At 30.8% G+C, this 26,673-nt stretch overlaps 1 protein-coding gene across 1 annotated transcript in view; it reads right to left on the reverse strand.

The window, feature by feature from the left end:
- Window positions 1-3,984, reverse strand: part of LOC145323343 (threonine synthase-like 2) — a 50,858-nt gene extending 46,874 nt beyond the window's left edge. The window contains exons 1-2 of the mRNA XM_080165768.1: window positions 3,897-3,984; window positions 379-435 (exon numbers count right to left, since the gene is read on the reverse strand). Coding sequence (XP_080021894.1) covers window positions 379-435; window positions 3,897-3,971 — 132 coding nt within the window. The 5' untranslated portion in view covers window positions 3,972-3,984. The remainder of the gene's footprint in view (window positions 1-378; window positions 436-3,896) is intronic.
- Between the last annotated feature and the right edge of the window lie 22,689 nt (window positions 3,985-26,673).

Here is a 26,673-nt window from a genome sequence, read left to right on the forward strand (position 1 = left end):
TTGACTTTAGGCTAGGTTAGGTTAGGTTATATTAAGTACAGGGTAGCCCCAAGGGTTAGGGTCCCTTGAAGTGCTAAGTCACCTCGCAGGAATTGGGCAGTTTGAGGGAAGGCACAAAAATTTAAGGTAACGGGACAAAGTCGCTCAAAAAATCAGCATGTGACGTCATACAAATAAGGGATTATCCATCTCTTTTTTAAGGGTTTTCTTTCCCACTCCTCCTCTACTCATCCCCAACTGTATGACGTCAGAATTTTTTTTGAGCGACTTTGTCTCCTCACTTTTCAAGCATCTATTTCCGACATAAGTTTACAACAAATGCTTCATAAATTTTGTTTCGGTTAAAAAGAAGCATATTTGTATGAATATTGAATATTCCTGTAATTGTTCTGGCTCTAGACGGGGTATGCTTTCAGGAAAATACAGCCCTCCATCCTAAAACATAAATTTTATGTATATATAGATTACCCCGTCCCGTCCTAGAAAAGTTTTGTTAAAATTTTGGCCCCTAGCGAAAATATGGTTGATTTATGCAAAAAAAGACCCATGCAAAATATTTTTATAAATCAACTATATTTTGGTTGGGGGCCTAAATTTTAACAAAATTTTTCTAGGACGGGTAATATAGATGTACCCAATAAAGTATGTCTATTATGGGCAGGGTTAAAGTACTTTTTAGAAAATATATACCTCAATCTTAAAATATAATTAAATTGTATGGATATACCCCATATAAAGGTATACATTGCAAAACATAAAAATACACTAAAAATTCTTTAAAATTTTATTGAATCGCAGTCATACCATTCTTACATTAATTAGGTATATGTTTACTATAGGAATATGGTATTAATATCTAGTTAGAAAAATAATTGGATATTATAAGTTTATTTATTAATGTAAGCCATACTAATTAGAACGTATTTCATCATTCAATTTTAAATAAAAGTTCTAAAACATATCTAAAACTTTTTGTTTACTGTTTAAAATACCAGCATAATTTCCACTAACCCTTTAACAACTTTGTTTTAAATAATGCACTTGCAACTATGTATTTGCTATTGACCAAGGATGATGTAGTAGTCCCTCACCTTTTCTGTAAGACTTGTAGAGTAGCTTCGCTCTCAGTTCAAGAAAATTATTGCTTATCTGTTTACCACCCAAAAAGGGTGGGACCAAACTTTGTATTTATTATTCTAATAAAATCAAAGCTCTAAAACGGTAGAAAAAAAAACGAACATTAACACTTGTAGAATGTCAGAACTGAATAATCAGAATATAAATGTATACAGTCGAAACGAAGTTGTAAGTAAATTTGTTGAAAAACTGCTTAAATACAGGATACTGTTTAAGGAAATACTTATATTTTTAAAACTTGATTATAGAGATTCTTCACTTATAACATTGTACTTTGTTGCCCCAGTAGCTACGCAATGATAAAAGCTTCACATAAAAATTTCAGATGTGAGTAGAAATCCATATTGCTTTCTTCAGATCTTTTCTCTTATGCCTTTTTATTGAAAATTCTCTGTTTGAAATTATTTTTTGATGAACTGCATTTTTGTTGAAGTGAAGCAAATATGGGCTTTGGCAAGGCGGTTGGATATGTATTATGAAAATATAAGAGCAGAAGAAATATTGGCTTAGGAAACTAATAAAACAAAATGACAACATCCAAAATAAATGAGGCAGTTAAATTATAAATGTCAATCAGATAAAGCAGATTTTTAGTGGCCACAAAAAGAAGAATAGAATCCTAAATAGCAGCCGAGAAAATCTAATTTCCCCCACAGCCTTACGGACGGACAGACAAAGTTAATTATACAAAGCTTTACAATAACAAACTTAAAATACAATAATTATAAATTATACATGTTCAAAATAATATTGTACATAATGAAGGCATGATTAATAGGCAAAATATCTTTGCTGACTACTATCAATTTTCAAAAATACAACTTTTTTTTGCATGTAATATGATAAAGTTTAAGTGTCAATCCAATTCCTCTAGGTTAAACATGTTACTTTAATCTACAATTCATAATAATTATCACTGTCCTCTGGGTTCGGGTTCACATTAAATATTCAATTTCAATTCAATTCAATCTCTCTTACTCTCTCTTTCATTTTTTATTTCTCTCTCTCTCTCTCTCTCTCTCTCTCTCTCTCTCTCTCTCTCTCTCTCTCTCTCTCTCTCTCTCTCTCTCTCTAACTCTCTCTTTATCTATTTTCTCTCTATCTTATTATCAATTTATACTTTTTATTTCTATTCTTTCATCTTTCTCCCTTTTTTCTGTTTACTTCTCTATTTCTTTCTAATAACCTTTTTTTTAAGCATGATGTATAAATAGGATAGTTCAATTTTACAAACGAAGCTTAATAAGAGAGTTAAAAAAAAAATTCTCTGACTTGAAAATGTAAAATATACATACACAAATAATGATAATACATTTAATTGAAAATACTTCTACCAAATGGTTGCTCAAAACACGAACAAATATATATCCTACCTGACACTAAAATATCAGGGAAAAGTGATGATTCAAAATATTATCCTACCTCCCTCTGAAATAGCAGAGAAAGGAGATAAGAAAAAATCGGATTATTCCATCAAATTGTCTAGATGAGCAATGAACATTAATTCAAAAAAGGGGAAGGGGTTTCCGCTTGTTTTTTATTACTTTTGGTTAGGTTAGGTTATATTTTTGGTACTGGGTAGCACTACAAAGTTAGTGAATGGTATGTGTGAGCCCCTCAGAAATACATATCCAATCATTTAGGATTCGTTCATTTTTGTTGCAAAGTTTATCCCTTAATCCCTGTTATGCTTGATTCAATTCAATCTAAATCTGTGAATTGCACATACCTTTATACACACAGAAAAATACACTAACACATACACACACACACACACATACACAAGTACACAAAATTATAAATGAGCATCCATTATGGATACATAGAGACAACGACAATTATTAGCATACATGCTTGAAGATATAAGCATGGGAAATTGATTAATTTTCTTTTCATTTTAATAAGGCCATGCACATGATCAATAACATTGGAGCATCTTAACTGTTAAATTTTATAACAAAATGCAAGATTACTTAATCCTAGCCCCTACTGAATATCCCATTTAGGGAACATGGGGGCTCATTTCATCTCCTCCTTTCACTGATATCTAAGAAATCATGGAAAAAAATTAAATAAACTTAAAAGCAAATTTTCTCGAAATAAAAATTAGGAAGATCGAAATCTATTCTATTTCCGTGACACGGTTATTTACTGTTAAAAACGATGATATTGAATAAAAAATCTCGTGCAATAATTTCTATAGAGTAGCTGCCTTACAAATTTTGATAGAAAGCTGGTATGTGTGAATAGATTATTGTGTTTTGGAAAGGTAGACTTTGTATTAACCTTGCTAGGTATGTATATAGCTTATTAGCTGCGATAGTAAATATAGTATATCCAAAGAATTGGCCATTTTTTTATACACATTCATCAATCTATGTATCTAGCCATAAAATTTCTAATACATAATAATCTATTGATGTATTTAACCTTAGTCAATCCAGAGAAAACACTTAACAGAAATTTACACCTTTAACTATCTTTGTATCTACTAATAAAATTTCTAATACATAATAATTTAATGATGTATCTAACCTTACTCATTACAGAGAAGAAGATATAATTGAAAGTTAACCCCTTTTTAATATCTATCTATGAATCTAGCTATAAAATTACTAATACATAGTGTTCTATTGATGTACCTAACCTTAGTCAATCCAGAGAACAAGACATGATTGAAAGTTAGATCTTTCTTATCTATCAAAGTATGTACTAGGTATAAAGTTCCCAGTACATATTAATCTATTGATGTATCTAACCTTAGCATAACCGGAGAATAGGACATCTCTGAAAGTTAAACCCTTCTCCCCACCGCGAGTGCTTTGATACTTCATTTATTTTTTATCTGAAAATATTTTAATTTATTTATGATATATCAATATTTCTCACCTATATTGTGAGCTTAGATTTTGCATTAAAGGCTTCAAATTAAAATATTTAACATTAAAAACAGTTTTAAGAGAACCAATGATTATTTGTTTATTGATATGATATGTTAATCAGTCTGCTAGTCAGTAACTGTTTTAAACCTTTCTCCTACTTTCTATCGCTTATGCCTTTAATTTTTTAAAACATTCAAGCGTTATTCATCGTAGCAATATATAGACAGCTTTCGCGGATATTAATATTTTGATCTTTACTTAATTAATATTCCTGGAAAATTGTCTGTAATACGATTGTCTAAGAACCGGTTCAAATCCAGCTGATATCAAACCGTTCCGAAGCCATACTGCAAAAACATTTAATTATTTTAAGACTATACTTTTTAATTTCTTTATTTACTTAACTAGCAGATGCACCCCTAGCATCTAGGGGCTCTATATTCATTGGGATATGGAAGGGCAGAAAAATAGCCTAAAACCATACCTAGACTTGAAATATATTAAATCAAAATAGCCTAAAACCATCTCAGGATCTCTAAGAAGCCTTACTATAGAGGAGAATCACATCGGTTCAGCAGTTGGCGAGATCCTTCGCTACAGACAAAAAAAGCTTAATACTTTATATAATAGTAGGATAGGATAGGATAGGATAGGTGTCAATTATGTACTTTTAAACATTATGTCCTTTTTATAACGTTTCTAAATAACAATAAAAATTACTTGAAATAGATAGCTTCACTAAAATACACAAATTTTAATTAAGCATACACTTAAAGAAACGCACATTTCTAAAATGAATTAATATGTTATTTATTGAAAACTGATAACTATGATATGATGATAGATATATTTGTTTTATTTAAAATCATATGAGTATTAGTAACCGGTATAATATACTAAGCATTTAAAAGACATGTATTCTTGAGAAAATGTTATTACACTATCATTTTTTATCATATTATTGAAACTATCCGGCCGGATATCCGGCAATTCAATCTCTTATATTATACTACAAAAATCCCTACTGTTTATATTTTAAAGAAAGAAGATTGATGAAAATTTTTTCAGAAAATGTTTATTTAAATTAAATATTAATATTTAAAGATGGAGAATTAAGTCCAAAAAGCATAGAATCCTCCTTATACATGTATTGTAATAATTTTCCCTTTGTTTGTTTATTAGGTAGGTTAGGTAAGGTTAGGTTAGGTTTTATTTGGTACTGGGTAGACCCGCAGTATGAAGCACCTAAGTAACCCATATTGAAATAAAAATATGTTTTGTTGTTTCAGCTTTTTTTATGAGAATATTTGTCACTGTTACTGTTTACTAAGTTTTACAGACAGAGAAAGCAAAGTGTGTATTTTTAAAGTAGCAAAGCTACTCTACAAGTCATTCATTTTAGACAAAATACCCTTACAATTCTGAGCAAAGTAGCTTAAAACCATAATAAGATCTATGAAGAACTTTACCTAGAAGATCAATTTAATCAGATTAACCGTTTCTAATACATTTTACCATTAATAAAAAAAACTATATACTACTTTAGAATACACTTTCCGTCATTTGTAAGATACCATTCCTGTTATTAAAGTTAGATTTAAAAGTCTGGGAGGTTTGGGAAACAATCATGACAACTTCCATAAAAGTGAAGTTCAAAAATTAACTAACATATATTTAAAATTTCTGAGTATAGTCCCTTACGTGGCATGGTTAGAGCCCCCCGTAGGGGCTAGAAATAGGAGAAAGGCTACTGTGAAAACACGAAGGGAACTATAAATCAATCAATGCAATATTAAATGTAAAAAAAAACACAGTAAGTCGACTATTTAGTTATTTTATCATTTAAACAAAAGGAAGACAACATAAATATTTGCAAACGCACAAAGTAAGTTTTAGAGCAGATGTTGAATTATTATCACAAAGAAGAGAAAGAGAGATAATATGTAAAAACTCAAATCACTATACCTTTAAAAAATGGAATTATGTATTGTCCATTATGGCTCTTTGACGGAAAAACAGACACATGCACAAACTAAATACATAAAAACTTTGCTGTTTTAAAGTCTGGTTTATATAATAAAACTTAGAAGATACCTAGTACACAGTAAGTGAAAAAGTTGGAGAAAAAACTTTTGAAACATGTTTTGAGTAGCAATGAGATAAAGATATCTTTTTCAGGCACTTTCCCTCCTGAAGAAATTGGACCGACTTATAAGACCCCTCCTATAAAATGACTTGCATAGACCCTCTGCAAAATCGGTACAGCTTCACTGCGATCTTGTGCAATTTATTCATATAAAGCTGTTGCACTGCACTGGAATAAAAAATATTTCATGAAAACTTTATAATAACAAGGATGACAACATCCATAAAAGCGAAGTACCAAAACGGTAGGAGAAACGGACATTAACACTTATATAGTGTTAGAACTGAATAATCAGAATACATAAGAGTTAAAGCAAAATTGTAAGTAAATTTGTTGAAAAACTGCTTGATACAGGACATACTTACATTTTTAGGACTTGATTATAGAGTTGCTTCGCTTAAAATATTATACTTTGCTGTCTCAGGAATCAACATAACAAAAATCAGATCAATCCGATGATTAGATCACATAAAAATTTGTGGTTAAAAAAGTAAAAGAATCAACATGTTTAAAATGGACGTACGGACATTCAGGTAATGATTATAGAGCTGCTAAGGTTTCAATCGTACCTACCTACTAAAGGAATCACCATGCAAAGTTTGAAATCGGTAGGACAATTCTAACATGCCTAAATTAACGAAAAAAGCTATCCGTGTGTGACGGACGTACGGACCGACCCTAACACAAGGAAATCTCTATGGACCCTAATTATAGAAAAGCTTCGCTTTTAAAAATTGGTAAGGTGGTGTGTGTGTATGTGTGTAGTTCACTTTTTGAATTGGGGATTTTTAAAATATTGTTATATATTTGTATTTTCGGTAATGCTCTATATCAATATTCTATAGAATTATTAAATAACCTAGAAAAAATCATTGTACTTTATCAAATTAAAACATAAATAGCTTAAATTGGAATAGGCTATTTAATGAAAATGTTTTATTTAGTACATAATTAATTGATAATTTGCGCCAACAATTATAAATGAAATATTATTAAACTTTACTGATCTTTTTCTTCTATAGTGTTCGGTTGTTGCATAAAGAATTTTTAAAAGAAGGCTTCTAACTTCTAATCAAATGCCAATATATTATTTAGTTTAACTTCTATGAATCTCAAGCAATCTGAAATAGCCAAGATCCAAAAATGCAAGGCTATATAAAATGCGCGTTAAATCGCCCCGTTATTTGTTGAACCCTAGCTGTTCCGGATATTTTGCAGAATCTAATGATGATTTTTTATTTTACATTAATCCACAAAATGTTTAAGATGGATATATAAGAAAATGTATAAAAATGTAAAATGCAGAAAGGCAGACATATAACTCAAAATGAAGGAATAAGCATATAAAGCAAACGGAATATTTATATTTTACAAGACTGCTTTGGCTCACAAATCTATCTTCTTGCCTCTCAGTGTAGTAATAAATGTTTGAGGGGTTTAATCTATTATATAAAGTATTATTTTTTTTATTTTTAGCTTGAAACTTCGAAAATTACTGAACCATATGAGTTATCGAATTATGGAAGCTTTACATAAGCCCAAGAATAGTTTTAGTATATTTTTTTAGATATAAGTCTTGGGTTGGTTTTAAGCTATTTTTCTGTCCATCCTCTTCCCTTCGAATACTGACACCCTAGATGCTAGGGAGAAGGCAGCTGGTAGTTTATAAATATTTTAATAATAAGCTGAAATCTTTTTTAATACAATGACGTAAGGAAGAAAAGCATTTCAAAATGTAATAATAGATTTATTACTCTAGATGGCCATCAAACACTATAGCCAGATTCCAGATCCAAAAGGAATGTCTATAAAACGAAGATTTTTGTAATATCTATGCATTATTTAAACCCATATTTTGAGGGAAACCGCAGAGTATAGAAATGCAAAACATTTTAAAATCTTTTTACATATTCTTCTGACCCTGAAACTAATATAAGAAGCCCTTTTTTATCTGCTCAGCAATAATATTTTCATATTCCTTCATTTCACTTTGAGGAACATATATCTTGCTAGCCCTTTAATATGAAAATGGATCATGCCTCCCCCAACACCCTTTCCGTAACAACACATTTGTGCGCTGACACCAGGAATTTAATCTAAGGGGACAAGCCAATGTAAAATTATTGGTGTAAAAGTATTGACACTGTAGGTTTGTAATTAATATACAAAACGATAATTCCAAAAAATGTCCCAAAGTTTTAAAACCAAGCTATGAAAAAACGTGGTAATAAAGTCAGGTAAGAAACCATTAAGACCTGTTAAGACGTTTAAAAATCTTGAATTCATTACAGGGAGGTTGAAATATTTCTGTATTTAAGTATTGGCACTAGAAACCTAAATCTACCATGCAATACAAACTTGGTAAAGGATAAAACACTAGGAAAGGCAATCGGGATAGGGAGGGTTCTTCGTCAAGGATGGCTCTGTCCACATCGTAATTGTGAAGGGAAGGCTAATCGGGCGTAAAGCTAAGCAACTGTGAATAGGGGATTTATCCAAAATATAATAAAAATCAGACTCTACACGAAAAAAAGAATCATATCTTAGAATTATATTTTTATAAGATTTTTAGTAGTGTTGCTACTCTTTATGTTATTTTTAAATATTCTGAATTTAAATTCTGTGCAACAATGATTTTTAGTTTGCCTTTCATTCTTCTATGAGATTGAGAAATAAAGCTTAGGAAAACCATGAACTGACAAACGGACAATACAGACCAAGTATTCACAGTTCATTGATTACTAGAAAATCACAAAACCTTACTAATGATAAATACATGTATTTTGTATCATGATCGACAGACAGACGGACCAAGTTAATTAAATACTTGATGCTCATCGGTTTAGATAATCTTCACCAAAACCTTCAGTTGTCAATCTTGAATATCAGATGTGCAATGACGGACATTTAGAATAACAGAGTAGCTTCGCTACAAAAAAAAAAGATATACTCACACATCTTATTATGATAAGCTTATCTATTCTTTATTTGTTTCTTTTCTTTCCTTAAATAAGCTTAATTGTAACTTTGTTGTTTTGCACTTATCTGCTGCTATTAATCCCAAGATAACAAGATTAAATACCAACAAATAGACTAAATTAGCTTTGTAATAATCAAACAAGAATAACTTAGTGCATAGCCCAATATAATATTAATAAGTATAATTATAATATGAGAACAGATAAGTTTTAATATGTAATTATACTCATGTAATTAAAAGTAGTATATTTTAAAGAAGTTACATCCACCCGGGAATCCACTCAACACTAATCTACCTTAGGATGGGTAATATTAGATACTTGAAGCTTATTGCATCTCAGCTGTAGCTAAGGGTAGGTTTGGTCTCCCCGCAGGTGTAAAATAGCTTGTTCATTTAATTTCAACTACCAGCTATGTCCCTAGAAGCCTGTTTGGGCACTTGAGGTAAGAAGGAGGGGTTTAATTCTACTCTCCACTTTTTATTTTAGTTTTAAATGAAAAAAAAATGGGGAGGTGGGATTGTTCAAAGTTTATTTTAATTGGTAGGTTGTAGGACGGTACCCTCCCCAAAATTGTTTTAAGCCATAGACATATTAGAAACTTTACTTTAAAGAAGAACCACATCTATCCAGCTTTTAGCGAGATCTTAACAGACTTCCTGTTACTTGAGATGAGAGACCGACAGGAAATATCAAATGTAGAATTACTGTTATACACACAAAAAATACAAAGAAAAATAATTAGTATTTTTTTGCAGAGATATTTTCTTTATTTTCTCCTTATAAGGAAACTATATTTTCAATATACCAAAAAGAAAAAAATATAATCCTGATATAAAGGTTAAGACCCTGTGTCTGTCTGTACCTAAGAATCTCGCTAAATGCTGATCCTATACTGTTCTTCTCTAAAGTTTAGCTTCTCAAAGGTTCTGGGAGGTTTTTGGGGGGTTCACCCTACCTCCCCTATTTTTTTACTTTTTTTGAAACTAAAACATATAAATGGGTTAGTCGAATTCAACCCTCCATCACCTCAAGTGCCCCTAGAGGCCTATAGGGGCGTAGCTGCTATTAGTTTTAAAAGCACTTTTTATAAGTAGATTATCCACAACAGGTCAAACACATTTTATTCATTTAAAAAAAGAACTTTATATTTCATTTATTGGCTCAAAAACCTGGAGACTTTTATTGACTTTTCGTTTGTACAAACCATCAGTGTCCAAGCGGAAGGGGTAATTTTGTTTATCTTAATTAATTTATCGTCAACTGTCTATTCCCTTAGGATCCTTGGGAGCAAATGATAACTTACTTCTTTAGGTATTAAGTAATGTCTGTGCATGTGGCACTAACAGTGAGAGTAGGGGGGGATGCCTTAGCTTATAAACAGGCGTAACTAATTATATACACAATAAGGACTTCCAGACAAAGGTTGTGTAATGTGTAATCAAAGGAATGGTTGTCTGTTGGATTTTACCTGACCTAATATTCTTGGGTGTTAGAGTATCGCATCCCCTTAAAAGCGGACGTTGCTTTGGATTCTCCAGGTGATCACTTAAATTCGAAGGAGAATACCCTACTAAGAAGGTAAAGCATACAACCTTATATAAAAAGAATAAACCCCCCAGAAAATATTCTTAATATGCTTTTAAAAATAATACATACATAAAAAGAAACATTAAATATTGACATACACGTAAAAGCATAAATATGCCAGAAAAAGACATGGAAAAATAAACGTAAGAAAAAATAAGATATATTATAATATGATCTTGAAAAAATAGCAGCTAAACCACCAGCATTTACAGGATCCTTATTTGAAGAGGCAGAGAGGGGCTATAAAATAGCCTAAAACCGTCAGAGACCTACGTAAAGCTTGCCTAAATGGATAACCAAATCGAGTTAATTATAGATTTAACAAATTTTAGCCAGCATTGTAAATGGCAACAAAGAACTTAAATAATACAATAATACACTCACAATAAAAAACTTACAAATAAAACAAAGAAGAACTAAAGCGAATAAATGTTTTTGGTAATTATCAAATGCTTTGTTAACTTCAAAGATACATAAATAAAAACTTATTGATACAGCTACACTTCATAATAATGGATAAAATATACGTGAATATTATGACAAGGGAAAAATTGTCGTCGATTTAGGTTCCTAATATGGAAATCGTTTATTGGTCAGTTCTTTCATCTTGTAGGAGGGGAGCGGGTGGGGTAGAGGGTGAACATCTGGTGTAAGATCCAAGAAATAATATATCCATTTTCAGAATATCTATCCCTGTTAATAATGTTATTGTTGTGTATTGTTATAAAAGGCATAAATGAAGGTTTTCATGTTGCTAGTAACTTGATACTAGCTTACTTACATTAAAGGATCCACATATTTTGACATGCTGGATTATAAAAAACCTTACCTTTATATATGTGGAAAATCAGAAATATATTCATTTTTATAGATGTATTTTCAAGAATGATGTGCCTCGTCTATGAATATTTATTAGTATTATTTTATCATTAAGTGGTATGATTTTTATATTGTAACAAGACAAAACCTGTGGATACCCTAAAATACAATTTTTATCAGGGGTATTCTTGGAAACAGAGATAGATCAGCGTTTTTTTTGATTTTTTCAAATCTGAACAGAATAATTTTATAGATTATTAGTCAATGGGACTTTACTTTTATTTCCAACAGTCTTTAGCAATGGATAAAATATTTTGAACATTTTTTGTAGCTGGACAACTTTTTAAAATGGGACATCTTCCTTGCAAAATAGACTGAAACCTGTCTATGACCAGAATTAAGAATATTTCGGTCCAGAGATTTTCGATATAAAGCATGGCTACCACATGTAAGAAAACTAAAAGGAAAATAATTCACTAACTAAACTGCACTAAACTCATAAATATAAGATTTCTAAGATCCTAAAATACAATTTTATCACATAGTATAGTCTTTTCAAGCCATAACTTGGTTTACATTGTGATTTTAATGTTTTAGAAAACATTGAAAATGTGATAAAGTTTACAACCTAGTTCCATACTTTCAAACTTGAAATAACTTTGTTGACAAACACTGTTTTTGTTTAACTTATTAATAAAAACTTCATTTTCCACTTGAAATATTGTATGATTTTTAAAGAAATAATGTCTGTCATTGATATATTTAGTCAATATTATTAATCTAAATTTTAAACTTTTGCAGCTTATAAATGGCACCTAATGGAATTGCATTTATGGGGATAAACTTCATCTGAAACATACTGTCCTTGTTTTTCTATTTATACACATACAGTCAAGGACTGAGACAAATACAGGGCGTTTTTATTTAAAGGAAGGAATGAAAAAAATAAGATATTGATGAATAAATTCTGTCAATTATAAGTGGGTTAAATTAAGCAATATTTTTGTTCACTCATTATATTATGGATATCATAATTTTTTTATGACTCCCTGCCAAAAAGACCTAAAACCTGCTCTGGACAAATTCAAACCCTGTGTTTGAAAGTGGAGTGGTCTAGAAATTAACGAGATCTTGCATAACACATTTACAATTCATTACTTTAGTATCTAGGGTTAAATTGCTAACTATTTTTAATTCTCATAAAACAAGTCTATTTCATAGAATACAATATATCTCTCTGTTTCTTATCTATTTATAAAGTTATGTGTGTGTGTGTGTGTGTTTGTGTGTGTGTTTTTCTTGAAAAAAGAAACTGTTGACTTTGAAAACCCTACTATACTATGTAGAGGGGTAGATATAAAAATCTTTTATCCTTATACTAAAGTAACAGGATGTTTGTCTGTCTGTGTGTCTGTACCGAAGGATCTCGCTAACCGCTGAACCCATCGGGTTCTCCTTAACAGGGTAGATTCTCATATGTCCTGGGAAGGTTTTTAACTATTTTGGGGGAGGGTACTACCACCCTCCCAAAAGAAATGACAAAAAAATTGAAAATTTTCTTAAAATCTGGGAGACTTTAACGTAACATTAAGAGGTATCCGTAACATAAAGAATTATCGTAGACTTTAACAAACAAAAACATTTAAAGTGCCACTAGAGGCCTCTAGGGGCGTAGCCGCTAGTAAATATAAAAGTACCACAGCAAGAACAATCTCCTAATATTTAGATGAAAAAAAAGACAATTTACTTTAATACAGTAGAAGTTTAGAAAATATTTACTTCAAAAGTTTAAAATATGACCAAATTTAAATTTTCTGGTTTAAAACCAACACTCGAGTGGCGTAAACAGGGTTTTGCCAATGGGACACACTCATAACGATTTATTACACCCCTTTTAAAACAGAATCGAGGAGGAGGGGTGTGAGGTTTAGCCTTTTAGGGTTGTGTGATACAGAGTACAAGAGTTTAATACTTTTCTTGTCAGGGAGGTGGAAACAACCCCATAATTATTAACCCCATACCTAATTAACATTGAACATTCTTAAAGATCAAAGAAGTTTACTTTCACTGATACATTGAAGCACGTAGCGCGCATTTTTTTCCCACAGCCCTCTTTAATTGGGGGTACAATTTTTTTACCTTGAATCTCCTATAGGGTGTTTTTCGGGGATCTTATCCAACCCCTTTAATTTCGACACCTCTATCAAATAGTAGCTATGTTAATATATTAGGTATAGCAATGCAACCAAAACTGTAAAGTAAACTCTTGTCTTATTCAATAAGTTGTTACAAAAAACAAATAATGTTTTTTTTTGTAGATGACCCTTTAATTTTATCTCCCATCTATTTATTGTTCTCTCCCACCTCTCAATTATTACCCTTGATTTACACACACACACACACACACACACACACACACACACACACACACACACACACATTCATACACACACATACACATAAACTCACACTCAACGGAGAATTGAGGTATGGTTCCTAATACCTCTTTCTCTCTCTTTTACTCTTCCCTCACTCTCTCACTCTCTCTCTCTCTCTCTCTCTCACTCACTTCCTTACTCTCTCTCTCTCTCTCTCTCTCTCTCTCTCTCCACGCACTCTAGGATGTGAGATGTGTGCTCCCTCCCTCCTGGGAAGTGTGAGTGTGACTATTATTATACTCGGCGTCCATCCACATACGACCAAAATTATGGATCCTAACAAAACAGCCAAAATCAACCATTTCAAATAGCAAAATAAACTTAAGTTATTTGTTCTTAAAATTAATATATTCTTAAAATGTTGTCTGAATAAACATATGATGAATAAGAATAAGTCTGATTAAAAAGAAAGAGTAATAAAAAAAATGATTTATTTTTTTTTTTGGGGGGGGGGGCGATCTACCCAACTCCACCATTTTAAATTTGAGTTTTTAAGAAATAAATGTTTTTTGGTGGGTGGGATAATTTATTTTCTAGGGGAGATTTATCTTGGGAGAATGGTGGTACCCTCCCCCAAAACAGTTATAACCTTCACAGAACCCATGGGAAGCTACCCTGTAAAGGAGAACCATATCGGTTCAGCAGTTAGCAAGATCCTTCGGTACAAACAGACAAACAGAAAGACATCCAGTTACTTTATCATAAGGATAAAATTTACTTGATTAATATATTAGTTGTAATGTTAAAGCACCGACCAAAATATCTTTTCTCTCTACTATAACCTCACCTTATCTCCCCCCACTCCCACTCAACCACATTTTTACCCCCCTGGACCCTTGGGCACGCCCCTCCACTCACCTCTCCTGTTGGATATTTAGTGAGTACAGCTACTAAATATGAGAGTAACCATTGAATCTGTGGAAACAGAAAACTATGAGTTGAGAGTCTTGTAGTGTCCATCTAATCATAGCAGAGGAGGGACCATTGCGCTCTTTCAGTTGGCACAATTCTCATGCCTTCAGCTGGCAACTCTTGCGACAGTTGTTTTGGCGCGCTTTTTTCGCGGTCTTTTCTTGGTGACACGTGTGCTTTCAGTGAAACCGGTTTTAAATCTTAATCATTAGTGGTCACTAAGGTTTAAACAAAAGAATTCTAAATTTATTTGGAATACTAGGCAAAATACCATTATATAATTTAAATTTCCTGAAAATATTGGTTTTTAATATTATTCTTATATAGCTTAAATGCATTTTTATAACATTTTACGGCATGTAAACAAATTTGAAGAGGGTTTATGATATTATGCAAAAAGGAGTAATTTAGAATAATTGTTTACATTATGAAAATAGCCATAATTTTAGAAAATTTCAAGCAACTCATTAAATTTATCTTTTTATTAAAAAAATAACTATTTTTAAGTTCAAAATATTTGCTTTTTGCTTTCATTTTCCTTGTGTAAAGTAGTAAGCTTTTTTTGTCTGTAGCGAAGGATCTCGCTAACCGCTGAACAGATATGGTTCTCCTTTACAATGTAGCTTCTTATTGGTCCTTAGATGGTTTTAGGCTCTTCTATTTAAGTCTTGGTATGGTTTTAGGCTATTTTTCTACTTTCCATATCTCTTCAAATATAGATCCCCTAGATCCTAGGGACGCAGCCGCTAGTATCAATATAAGACACAAAAAATATTAGTTTTAGTAAGGGGTTGCATGGTAGACAACATGAATTTAAAGTCAATCTATGCATGTAGTGAAAAATACTTTTTATTAAAAAGTCAGTTGTGACCAACCATTCTTAATCACACATAGACGATATAAGAAGTCAATAGGATTTATTAGTATTTATTCATATTGACATGTTATCTTATAATATTAACCAGCATATTAGGCAAGAATAAATCTCATATTAAACTTATCTTTATGCCTAACCCTTACGGAGCCTATACCTGTGTTGCCCCAAGCCTGTAAGGCTACCGTTTACCAAATATAATCAAATTAAAACTAACCTATCTATAATACAAATATACTATAAAAGAGTATGTACTATTTATTGTACTAAGTACAAGTTTAGATTTGACGATATTGTCAGCCAAATTTCATAATATGATGTGTCAGTTTTGTCAGTTTTGACCCCTTGATTTATAGAACAAAATTGTCGTCTAAAACCAAATATTATTTTATTAGTGCCACAATTTAATGTTAATGTTAATTTTAAGGATTGGTTGGCATATATAGCTTTAATTCTGTTAATTGAACACTTAAAATGTGAAGTTATAAGATTAAAAATATCTCAGATAAGGGTCAAAATAAGTTGTTGTATTGTAAAAAGGATAATTATGTCCATAAGAAGCTTAGTAACAATAAACTAACAATAATTTTAATAAAATAAAACCAACCATTTTTTGTCAGGTTGAAAGCCAATATTAATACGTGGATGTAAAGGACCTACATACTTAAATTATAGAGAAGTTTCACTATTTGTATTTATCTTGATAAAATTTATTATTTTACTAATTAAATTTATTAAAATACTATATTGGAAACAATATTGTTTAAAATATTTGTTTCTATCAAAGTTTGGAGAAAAAGTTTTAAAAAATATTTTATTTTTATTTATTGGTATCTTTTATAGGTAAAGTTTTTAGTTTGAAAACTTGAATTCAGGGCGAGAGAATGGAAAATAAAAGAATAGATAATTACAGAGATCCTGTACACCGATAATATATTCAAATTTTAAAAGTACAAAAGAATAACTGCTGAAATACTGCTACTAAAAGCTTAATTTGAATTTGGTTTTAAGAATCTATTTGTTTTATACTTTTAGCAAATATACCTTATTAAAAACAATAATAATACTCAAAGAAATATTTAAAATATGTGTTGTACAAAAACGGACCCTGAATTAACCATCGATTTGCATAAAGTTTTCCTTTTTTTAAACTATATGTAAATATATTAAAGAATGCTGGTTGTGTGGTGTATTGGTTTGTTTGTTTGTGTGTCTATTAAGATCACTGGACTGATGGGTTAACAATTTTGATTTGTATTTATCCTGTTCAGGTTTGGAGCTATTTTACTTATCAACCTCTCAAAGAAAGCAGTATTAATTTTGAAGAAAAAATGAAATTAAATTCTGTAAAAACATAATCTTTTTGTGCATTTATGTTCAGAATAAAAGAACAAAATATACTTTGTATGTTCAAAATATATTTTAACTTTAAAACTTTCAACAATTTAAACAAAATTCATCTCTTAATGTTTTTTTGATACTAGCAGCTACGCTTCTAGCATCTAGGGGCTCTATATTCTAAGGGATATAGAAGGGCAGAAAAATAGCTTAAAACCATACCCTAAATTGCCTAAAACTATCCCAGACCTTTAAGAAGCTTCACTGTAAAGGAGGATCATATAGATTTAGCGGTTGGTGAGATCCGTCGCTAAAGAAAAAAAAGCTTACTACTTTATATAATAGGATTATCCATTCCAATGTGCAATTTAGTAATACATTTATAGGACAATATAAAATAAATTAATAATACCTTATACCTTAGAATGTATCTAAAAATATTAGATCCTAATATACAGAAAGATTGAGTTGATTTTAAATTCATTCTTCATTGTATCATCCTTATATCCTTGAATGTAACCCCATAGGGGGTTAGGAATTAATTGTATTTAGGATCAATAATATTCTGCTAGATTTGACATCGGGTGGACCCCCACAAGGATAGACAATAGCAAACAACATGTACAGGATGATAACAAATGATTTCTGCTTAGAAAACATTATAATGACAAAAACTTTGATGAATTATAATTAGTGACCAGCTTAAAACCGCCCTTGGACTAATATAAAGATTTATCTATAAAACGATTGATGTCCGTCTGTCTGAAGCTTAAGATCTCGGTAACTGCTCACCGAGTGCACTTTACTCTTTAGGGAGTATACCTACTGGTCCTGTGGTGGTTTTACTCTATTTTCATGTTAGAATATAAAGCAGTATCAAACATCTGATAGTAAAATCTTTTCTACGGGATACTATTCATGCTGCGCAACTTATGTATAAGCCCTACCGTCCTTGTTTTTATAAACGAGCCTGTATAATAGAATTACACACATATTATTTGACAAATATGTATTTTTCTGCAAGAAAATATCAAGGCTGAACCACGGACAAATACAAATATCCTAAAAATACGACATCAAAATTAGATTCTTATTTGTTATATATTAAAACTGGGCGTTAAAATTTTTATATTTTGACAATTAATTTAATTATATTTAATGGACTCGTGGTTTACTAATATGGAAAGAGTAAGAAGTGTTTAAAAATATGCTACTTTATATTTATTTATTAATATAACTTTAAAAGGATATAATATAATTTCAATATGAAGAATAGTTATTTCTCGCATCGTATTATAAACAGCTTTCCGCGGGATAAAAAAACTGGTTTTAGTCTTATGATTGTACATTTCTATATTCGTAGAAAACTGAATGAATACGAGAAAAACCATTCAGTATTTTACAAAACTAAAAAACAAATTGCATTTATAGTCACAAGTATTTTTTATATCTTTGAAGGATGCATAGAAAATGTTTTTCAGCCTTTGTTTAAAGAATGTTGTTCTCTGATTTTGATGTATACTTTTTGTGCACCAGAGTAGTAAATGTCAAGTTTTTTTTCCAAGGAAGAAGAGGACAATGGAGATTTACTAAACTTGAACCCAATCTTCGTGCATGAAATTTTGCATTTAATAGCATGTTCAGTTCAAAATACGATACGATAATACCAATATTCGAAAATTTTAATTTTGTGTAACTGGAATAAGTTTGACTTTAGGGGAGCATTTGATATGTTTTAAAAAAATAAAAAAAAATCTAAATTATTTTATTCATTGTCTATTGTTCTATCCCTGTACCACCGGTAGGGAGAGAACTATGACTGATAAATTTTCAATGGGAGAAATCTATACTAACTTTTTTCCTATTTCTACTTTTTGTCATTTAAATTAGTTAAATAGCATTTGAAACATGAATTAAAAGAATGTTCATTCTCATTAATTATAAGCCAAAAGTGAAAAATATCACACATAAGAAAAAAAAGAAAATTAATATATCATATTATTCTAACCCTTTATATTAAGAACGAGAAAATAAATTTTATCTTTTTATAAGAAGAGGATTATATTTATTTTTGATATGCTTGTATTGAGGGGCAGTTGTATACTAAGAGATATAAGTTTTCCAGAATTTTAATGTAGGGAGTAGATTTGAAATCTGCATCAAATTTTAAGGATTTTTTATAAAATTCGTTTTTTGTAAAATTCTTTATCTAAAAGCGAAAATACATTTTAAGTTAATTAATTTTGACCAATAGGATAGGTGGATTTTAAACTACCTGCGCTCTAATTGGTTGAATGATGTACGACATCCAATCAGAGCGCAGATTTTTTAAATCCACCAATCACAGATGCCAAAATTAATTAACTTAAACTGCATTTCCGCTTTTAGATAAAGAATTATACAAAAAACGAATTTTATAAAAAATCCTTAAAATTTGATGCAGATTTCAAATCTACTCCCTACATTACAATTTCGGAAAACTTATATCTCTTATAATGTATACGTCGAATAAGAGAGATATTTCAACTGATGAAAATGAACTTGCACCTAACTTTTGTTCCAATATCCCCCCCACCCCTAAAAAAAGAATTTATAAATTATAGTCTTAGTATGTGTTTAATCTATATATGCTAGGGGCGAAACCACTAGTTATTTTAAAAGCATTTGTTCAGTCTTTTTATTTATTTTGTGTAAATTGTGCTTCATCAAAATATTAACTTCCCATGGCGGTTTAATTTCCTCAGACACTATTACAGGGACAAATAATAATAGAAGTTTTTTATTGCTGGAAGGATACATGTATTGTCGTTGACATAATAATACATCCTTATGATAATGTAACAGGATGTGTGTTTGTCTGTCTGTTTGTACCGAAGGATCTCGCTAACTAACTTTTTCTTTTAAAATCTAAAATAATAAATTGGGTTATCAAATTCGACTCTCCCCTCCTCAAGTGCTCCTAGATGCCTCTAGGGGCGTAGCCGCTAGTATATAATATATTAATAGCGGTAAAGCCTCTTGGTACTTGGGCCTTCAAGACCACAACTTTACATTAAAAAGAAAAGTATTTTTCAAGGGCGATTTATCTTATTTATTAGGATGGAGGTATCTAAAAGAGTTCTAAACCTTCCCTGGAACTACAAAAGCTTCACTGCATAGCTGTGTTTATCCAACGGTTAGCGAGGTCTTAAGGTATGACTACACACAGAAAGACTCAAAGACATCCTGTTACTCTTATAAGGATTAATCTGAATATTAACAAAAAAAAACTAGTAGTAGATAAAGTCTATTCTACCTAATCAAACATTTAGTGGTGCTTTTTACATAATTCTCCATGTTTTGTAAGTACGGATGGATATTCTATAAGAGTGATAAACTTTTAAACCGGTTTGATTTGGTCAAAACTTTCCATTTTTAAAGAATTTATCAGCAATTATGTCACAGTCCTTCAAGGGTTGTGGTCAAAGGCTGCTTATTTCCTTAAACATTGAAACCCCTAATTTTACCCCTTTCACATATTTACAAATACAATAAATTACCAAACATTTGAAACCCCTCATTTTCCAACCGTCAAATATAAACTTTGATTTCCCTGAGAAATATTTAATTTTCTTCCTATATATGTAGATGATGGAAAAAATAAAGATCTCAATAGTTTAAGGAAACAAACCAAAATTCGTTTATTTTTGATGTTCTTTCTTTCTATAAATATAATAATTGATTATAATAAAAAAATAATTTTAAACATCACAAATCTTCCGACCTAGACATCATAATATTACTCTAAATAATCTCTTTTTTTACCGGGACAGACAATAAACAAATTCTCTGGAATTAAGAGATAAATAAAATTTTTGAATTATAGGAACAGAAATCAGACAGATTTTTTGTTGAATATTGTTGCTTGGTAATTAGATGTTCTTAGCTGTAAAACATAATGTTGCTTGATAATTTATCTACTCTAAAGTAATTTGATGTTTTTTTATTACAATAAAAGCATACTTTTTGCCTTGCCCATTGATTCTAGGGAAAAACGAAGAGAGTCAGACAAATAGCGTAAAACCACCCAAAGACATTTCTAAAGCTTCCCAAAGAAGTTTAATTAATTTAGATTTCAGCTTCAGACAAATAAAACTTTACTACTTTATATTATAGGATGAACCATTACAATTATACATTGTCAAAGGTTGAACACATTCTTATAATTCTCTAGTTACACAATTAAATAGCATACATAATAACACAAATTAAAAGTCCTAGCTCCTTAATCCATGATGATGTTGATTACTCAGCTCCAATCCAACTATTCAACTTCTATCTTCTTTTCAAACCTAATCACTTTCACGTTACAAAATCATCAGCAAACAAAATAGACCCAAATTTTATTATTATATAGAAATACAGCATAGAAGAAAAAACATTATCGCAGTAATATACAGTTTATTTTTTCTTGAGCTGAGATATACATAACCCCTATTGTAATAATTAAAATAGTAGATAGGATATATTGGTCAAAAAGTTTGGACATTGAAAGATTTTAATTCTCTGACAATAAGTAGATGTGTTCAAAAAGTATTTGGTAGTCTTTCTTCCAACATTATTATGACCCAATAAAAATGATCATAAAGTTAAAACCATACAATTTATATACATTTATGAGGAATAAAAAACATTTTGTGCAGCATTTTGACAATATGAGATAAACTACACAGTAGAAAAAGAATATAAATAGGGTCAGAGCTACCAACATTGAATCTAAGAAATCATAAGGTTATTGCAGAAGCTGAAGAGATGATATGGTTGGAAAAAGTCAATTTTTATCATGTATTGTCAATAAATTACTTCATATGACATCTATAGACTGAGTCTAAGAGATGGGCATATAGACATGGTAATAGATTAGATTTACTATAATTTTTTAATGAAATAATATGGCCAATCAATGTAGAACAATGTAATTTAGATCCCTTTGACATCATAAGAGCATTTGATACATTCCAATAAAATCCAACAAGTTCAAACAAAAGTTATGTGCTGAAATTACTTGTTAGATTAGTGGTGTGCCTCAATCAAAGTTTCAATGGAAATTTGTCAACCCTGACAATTCAGATTTATGTTTAGAACTTTTTTTTACATTTTCTTTGTCCTCTACTCTTGGTAAGGGACATTTAGTCTTAAGATTATTTTGATACTATATGTCAAATAAAGTTTAAGTCTGGATTAGGAAATTAAAGTTTAAGTTTTTATTGTAATTTATCAAAGAAGATATAAAGATATGTAAAAATAAATAAAATAGTTTTTAAATGTGTCTTTTTTGACAAAATATTTTTGATAAAAATCAGAATTCTAAATTCTTTCCCAAATATTGTTACTACCCTTGTCCTTGTACTTCATACCACAGTTAAGCAGAACTATGCCATACAAAATTATGTTTCTAACAGAATAATTTCATAAAAAAACAAGAATGACAACATCCATATACACCAATGCTTGAAAATCAAACAAGGTTAAATAAACAAATAGAAAAATTTGATGTAAAATTTCAAAATCAATGTAAACAAAAGAGCTAGTTTGAAAAATTTGAAGAAAAAAATCAAGATGGATGTTTTGTGAGACAGCGTAAAGTGGTACCAAAAAAAATGATGTCATACAATAAAGTTGGCCAATGAGAGGCCAGTATACACTGTAATTGACCAATGGTAAAATTTATACTGGCCTCTCATTGGTTATTTTATCATAAGACGTCATTTTTTTGGTGCCACTTTGCACTGACTCATGTTTTGCTATTAAAACAACTTTTCAGAAGCTATGATTATTATAGGAACCTTAACAGCAAAATAGTCTTCAAAAACAAAATAAACTTTTTTTGAAAGTTAAGGCTCAAATTCTTATATCTATAGTTATAAAATATGCTCTAAATAGAGCAAAAAGTAGCTTACTTTAAATGCACATACTTTGTTTTCTATTTTCCAATACCAATTAGAGACGTTTTTATGTAATTTTTTATTGTTGTACTAATTAACATTCAAACCCTTGTACAATATGAAACTATAAATGTATGAGGGTATTTAATAACTTTATTACAGTCAAAATTGTATTTCCTTTAAATTGTTTTATTAGTATAATAACAGCTTCATAAGATTGTAACTTGTTTTATGTTAAAAAAAATGTCTTGCAAGTGAAGCTACTCTAAAGGTTCACTTCTTTGAGTTTTCTAAATAAATAATTTAAGAAAAAATTTCACACACTAGCAGTATATAATTTGTAGATCCTTAAGTTGGAAAAATTATTAGTTAATTTGATAGTTTTTTTTTTAAATTATACTTTAACCCTTACAGATCGGGCCCCTATTCCCACCTTAATAGATCGGGGGGGGGGGTCATATTGACCCCCCCCCTCTATCTCGGCTTCTGTTACAGATAAAGACGTAAAATTTTTTTTTGGTGGTTCATGTGTATTTTTAGAGAATATTACTTTTTCTAGTCATAGCGGTCAGGCCGCTCCTTAGCCGCTTTTTAGCGGCCAGCCGCTAAATTTTAAAACAGCTGTAGAGCGGCCAATTTTGCAGCTAGGATGACCAAGTTTTAGGACGAACTTTTATTTTTCATAACAAAAAAATTACTTTTTCTGATCATCGCCGAAAAACGGCAAATAACGGAAACCGCCATTTTCGGCGGTTGCGGCGGTAAAACGGCGGTTGGCGGCGCCAATTAATATTTATATCTGTTTATTGTTGCTCAAGGATTTACCAAAAAAAAATTTAGGTCTCTAGCTGTAATAGAAGCCACGATATTCATGATATATGTCTGTAGTAAAAGCCGGACAAAAATCGGTCATAAAGTCGGTCAGGGTGCGGTCAAACGGTCATAACACCACATTTCTCATAAGGTCATTGATATCTCAGTATTCACCAAAAAAAATTTAGGTTTCTACCTTATACACAGAAGTCATTATGTAGAAATTAAGATTTATTTAGAATATTTTTTTAATTTTGGTGCTACCCAACCGACTTTGACCGGACACCACGACCGACACAGACCAGATATCCTAATAAAATCAACTCTTGCTGACGTATAATTACTAAACTTAAAAAGTCATGAAGTCACAGCTCTCCATCTTACCTACAAAAAAAATGACATTGAAAAAACTAGAAATTGACCCCCCCCCCCCCCCCCGATCTGTAAGGGTTAATAGTTTACTTTTTTTTATTATTAATCAGGGATAAGGGATGGGAAACGTAGGAAAATATTATTTCAGGCCTAATCCAAGCCTAGGCCTAATAAACCAGTTTTGGGATGGCGCAGTGGTTTGTCCTAAACGCTAATGAAAAAGCTGTGTGTGTGTGTGTAGATAAAGTATAGAATCAAATTCAGGTAGCTAGTTTAAAGTATAAAACATAACTTTTTATAAACCTATATATTAATGGCTTTTGTTAAAATGAAGTTCTTTCTCTCCCAAAATTTTTTTATCTTTTACTTTGGTAAATTGAACTGTCAGAAAGCTATCGTTGGGTTTCCCTCAGACAGATTTTAGTTTGTATTATTTGCATTTTTATTAATGAGTAAAAATTTTATTTGAAAATTTCATTGCTAATTAAAATTCAAAATAAATAAATAAATATGCACTTGGGTAACATTCTATCAAGTTCTTTGGATACTATAATGTGTAATGATATATCTGTACTGTGTTGTATTGTACAAAAATTAGGGTTAAGGTGTTGTATCAATTCTGTATTAAATTTTTAAAATTCAAAATACAACATCTAATTTATAAACTACCAAATGAAAATTCGTAGCTACCTTCTTTCCAAAAAAATAATCCCGTTATTTTTGTTTTTTCTATATGGCCCTTTTTTAATGTTTAACTCTAAGCAGATTTAATAATTAAACTAATGTGATCTAACACCATTTATATTTATTTTTTCGTAGCAGACAAATCATTATTTTTTCTAGAATTGTCTGCTTCTAAAATTTCCGCCAATTGGTGATTGGTTGATACAAAACAAGCCCAAATCACAGAACACTATTGGTTTAGAGCAGTAGCCAATATGAGCCGTCCGCCAGTAAGGTCATTAAATTAGGCAAATGGTAAAAGTTGCATGATCCCTTTCAAAACCAGGCCGAGACCTAATTTATGGCCAGGTTTCCTATCCCTTATCCCTGATTATTAATAGGTATCTTAAAGAAGGTATTACTTTGCTGCTATTGTCAGATTGGGATTTTGATTAGCTCTGTAGCCAAATACTAAATTTTTTTATAATCATAAATTTTATTTGTATAAGGATAAAACATGAAAAAAGAGTAAACTTTAATAAAAGCAAAGTATGTTAAGATTTGTTAGCTTTCCAATTTTGGGGACTTTTAAACTTTTGATTAGCTGGCTCATTAAATTGAGTGTTTGAATGTTTGAACCACTAATTGTAATCTACAGAATGGGTAATTTTGTGTATCATATGAGTATGTACATCAATTTATCGGCCATTGTCTTATCCGTTGATATCCCTGGTTCAGATTACTTATCCCTTTATCCCCCAGCTTTTTTCTGAGTGTATAGTGTACTGTACTTGACTTAACCAAATTGAGATAGATTGAGATTTAACTTAGAGACAGAAAGTAATGGATTTGTTTGAGGGGGGTTGGTGGTGATCAAGGATACAGGAATGTATTCTAGAAGAATAAAAACAGCTACAATGATAAACAAATAAGTTTGGAATTAAGAAGAATTACAGCACTTTAAATAATTTAGTTGAAAGAAGCTACACTACTCTATTTCTAATCAAGAAAGAAGTTAATTATGAATGAAGAAAATTTAGAAAATAGATTTTCTAGAGATGACATATCCCTTACTCTCTTATGTTATATTTTCTATTTTGCCTCTTTTTCAATAACTCTGTTTATAAGCTTAAACATATTTTTTCCTTTTATAATTTCATAACAAACAACAATATGTCATAAAGTCGCAATAACCTATTAAAATTAAGGCTATTGCAAATAGCCATTTTACTAGTTTTCTGTTGTTTTTCGCTAGTCCTAAATAATACTTTTTTTATCAAAGGCAAATTGAATAAGGCCAAAAATCCTTTAGGAAAAGTTTTCTTTGTATGTCTATTAAGATATATAAGTTTTCCGGAATTTTAAAGTTAGGGGGAGCAGTGGCGTGCGAAGCACTTTGTCTAGGGGGGGGGCATTTTGAAGATTTTCTAAAATTTTGCCCCCCCATAAATCAAAGTGCCCCGGGTGGGCACTTTGCTTTAGGGGGGGGCATTTTGATTATATATACTAATTTTAAATAAGGGCGTTTTAAGGGCTGGGATTATTTGATTATGAGCCTTCTAGTATTTATCCCTTCTTCCCCATCCCTTCCCCCATCCCTATTTCCCATTTATATCCCCCATCTCTTCCCCCCCAACCCATCTCTTCTCCCCCATCCCTTCTCCCCACCCTGCAATGACCGAAGGGAAGGGAGCTAGAAAGCATCTTTGAAAAAAAGTACAGACGATTATTTAACCTTCCCCCCCCCCCCCACCACAAAACATTTTTCATGGGTGGAAGGAGATGTT

The sequence above is a fragment of the Acartia tonsa genome, chromosome 6 (assembly GCF_053477335.1).
Source record: "Acartia tonsa isolate MP-2025a chromosome 6, ASM5347733v1, whole genome shotgun sequence".
Lineage (NCBI taxonomy): Eukaryota > Metazoa > Arthropoda > Copepoda > Calanoida > Acartiidae > Acartia > Acartia tonsa.